This window comes from Cyprinodon variegatus, unplaced genomic scaffold, assembly GCF_000732505.1.
Source record: "Cyprinodon variegatus isolate N-32 unplaced genomic scaffold, C_variegatus-1.0 Scaffold750, whole genome shotgun sequence".
NCBI lineage: Eukaryota > Metazoa > Chordata > Actinopteri > Cyprinodontiformes > Cyprinodontidae > Cyprinodon > Cyprinodon variegatus.
The window spans coordinates 36,993-39,012 of record NW_015151203.1 but is presented as its reverse complement, the minus strand read 5'-3'; the positions used below and the strand labels follow the sequence as shown (position 1 = coordinate 39,012).

Sequence of the window (2,020 nt, the reverse complement as noted above, 5' to 3'; positions counted from 1 at the left end):
TTAATTCTAATAAGTTATTGAGCATCATCCTTCTCCCAGTGATATATTTATTTTTATATTCAGAGGAAATCCAGTTTTTTCATCTGTTTTAAAAGTCTTCAGTCAAAGCCAGTGATCTGCAACGTCCAAAGAGACGCTCTTTCATCAGTCCAGCAAAATAAAACATTTTTAGAACACGGAAATGTTGTCAGTGGCTAAAAGAGACCAAAAAAAAAATTAATAAATAAAAATCGATGCAAGAAAATTTGTTTTCATTTGTTAAAAAGATCCACTTTTTTGTTGTTTTTCAAAGGATTCCTCTGCAACCTGCAGAGCTTCTATAGTGGCTCCTATAACTACGGCTGCAGATGACAGATATATAAGGAGGATATTAGTCTGACGGTTAATCTTTTCTTTCTTGCATTGAGGAGGAAAATGAGACACTTTTCCAACAAATTATATTTAAAATAAGAAAAAAGTGCATATTCTCTAATTACTTTATAACTAAAATCCTCATTCCATCGGTAGATCATCTTATTTACCTCCTCATATTAAAGGTAAATACACTTAATTTAAGAAACTTCTACTTGAAGTGCAGATAAGACCCTGTTGCAGACGGGCTAACGTTAGCCCTGGCTACTGTTAGCCTCTGAGCAAGTTGCCGCGGCCCTCTCAACTTTGGAAATAGTTTTTTTTAAGTTATGAATTAAATCGATAAATGGACCATATAGTGACGCTTTAAAGTATAATATTCTCGCCTCAAATGATCTTAAAACGTACTTTTATTGAAAAACAGAAAGAGAACTTTTAATGGGGCGCTCCATTGGAAGCTGCTGCTGCTGCAGTGCATCATGCTACTGTTCAACAGTTGTTGCCATCTTCCTCGTTGTGCTTCTCCAGCGTCGCGCAACTTGTTGTCCCCGCCCTCCAAACCCCGCCCACTTTGCATCAAGACATTCAAAACACATCTCTGCGTTGTGATTGGCTCGCCAGTTCTAGGGCCTGGGGCATCGATCGAGGCTAGACCTCTGCAGGTAAAAATGATTTTGGTGGGGCTAGTTTGCTAGGCTAGTGATTTAGCGCTATCAAAATAAACTGAATTAAATTGAAGAGTGCAGGTGTGTTAAAATGATCACACTGCAAAAAATAGAAATCTAAGTAAGTCAATTTTTCTTAAAATAAATGCATTTTCATTGAATTGAGGATGTAAGTAAGACACTGCAAATGGAACAAGACAATTTACATTTACAATAAGAAAAATCAGTCGTATTGTCTTATTTCAAGTGTATTTCATCTAATTATCGTATTTTAAGAGTAAAAATAATCATCCCATTGGTAGATCATCGCATTTACTTCCTCAATTTAAGAGTAAATACATTTAATTTAGGGAAATTTTATTTATTTCTGGGTAGTTTTAGCAGGGCAGTTTTTGACAAAGTGAGAATTGAGATGGTCAGGCTTTTGCAATATAGGTAATCGGCCAGAAAACAGCCATCGGTGCACCCTTAATAAAAAACATTAGTGGAACCTTTAAGGTCGTTCTTCAGCACAAGTTAAGAGCAGATATTCAATGAAAAATTGATCAATATCTGCAGGATTTTTATCTTTATATTTAAGAGTAAGCAGTGATTCTGCGTCGGTTTTAAAGGTCACAGCTGCATAGTCCTGGTCTGACCTCACATCCCAGGAGATCAGGAGAAGAAGGAAACTTACTGTGAATTATCTTCGTCTCCAGACAGACTCCAGTCATCATAGGAGCCCTGCTGACAGAAACACGGCTTTCAGTCACATTAATGAACTTTAAAAAAACACGTCATCTGTAGCAGGAGTATCAGGAGGCATTACCAGGTCAGGGTAAGGCTCTGTGACTTTCCTCACTGGCCGTCCAAACTTTATCTGGTCGACTGCAAAAAAGAACATGGAGTCAATTCGATTCAGAAGTTTTTATTCAGTGCCATTTTGGCCCTGATACCTGGCTGTGCAGTATCGGCTGATACCATCTGTTTGAAATCGATGTCTGTGTTTGAAGAACTGCATCCTG

The 2,020-nt window shown here is 37.6% G+C and overlaps 1 protein-coding gene across 1 annotated transcript in view; it reads right to left on the bottom strand.

Moving 5' to 3' along the window:
• LOC107098132 (mitogen-activated protein kinase kinase kinase kinase 2-like) overlaps positions 1-2,020 on the bottom strand; it is a 24,530-nt gene that overhangs the window by 8,676 nt on the left and 13,834 nt on the right. The window contains exons 6-7 of the mRNA XM_015395617.1: positions 1,825-1,883; positions 1,693-1,739 (exon numbers count right to left, since the gene is read on the bottom strand). Of these exons, the coding sequence (XP_015251103.1) occupies positions 1,693-1,739; positions 1,825-1,883 (106 nt within the window). The remainder of the gene's footprint in view (positions 1-1,692; positions 1,740-1,824; positions 1,884-2,020) is intronic.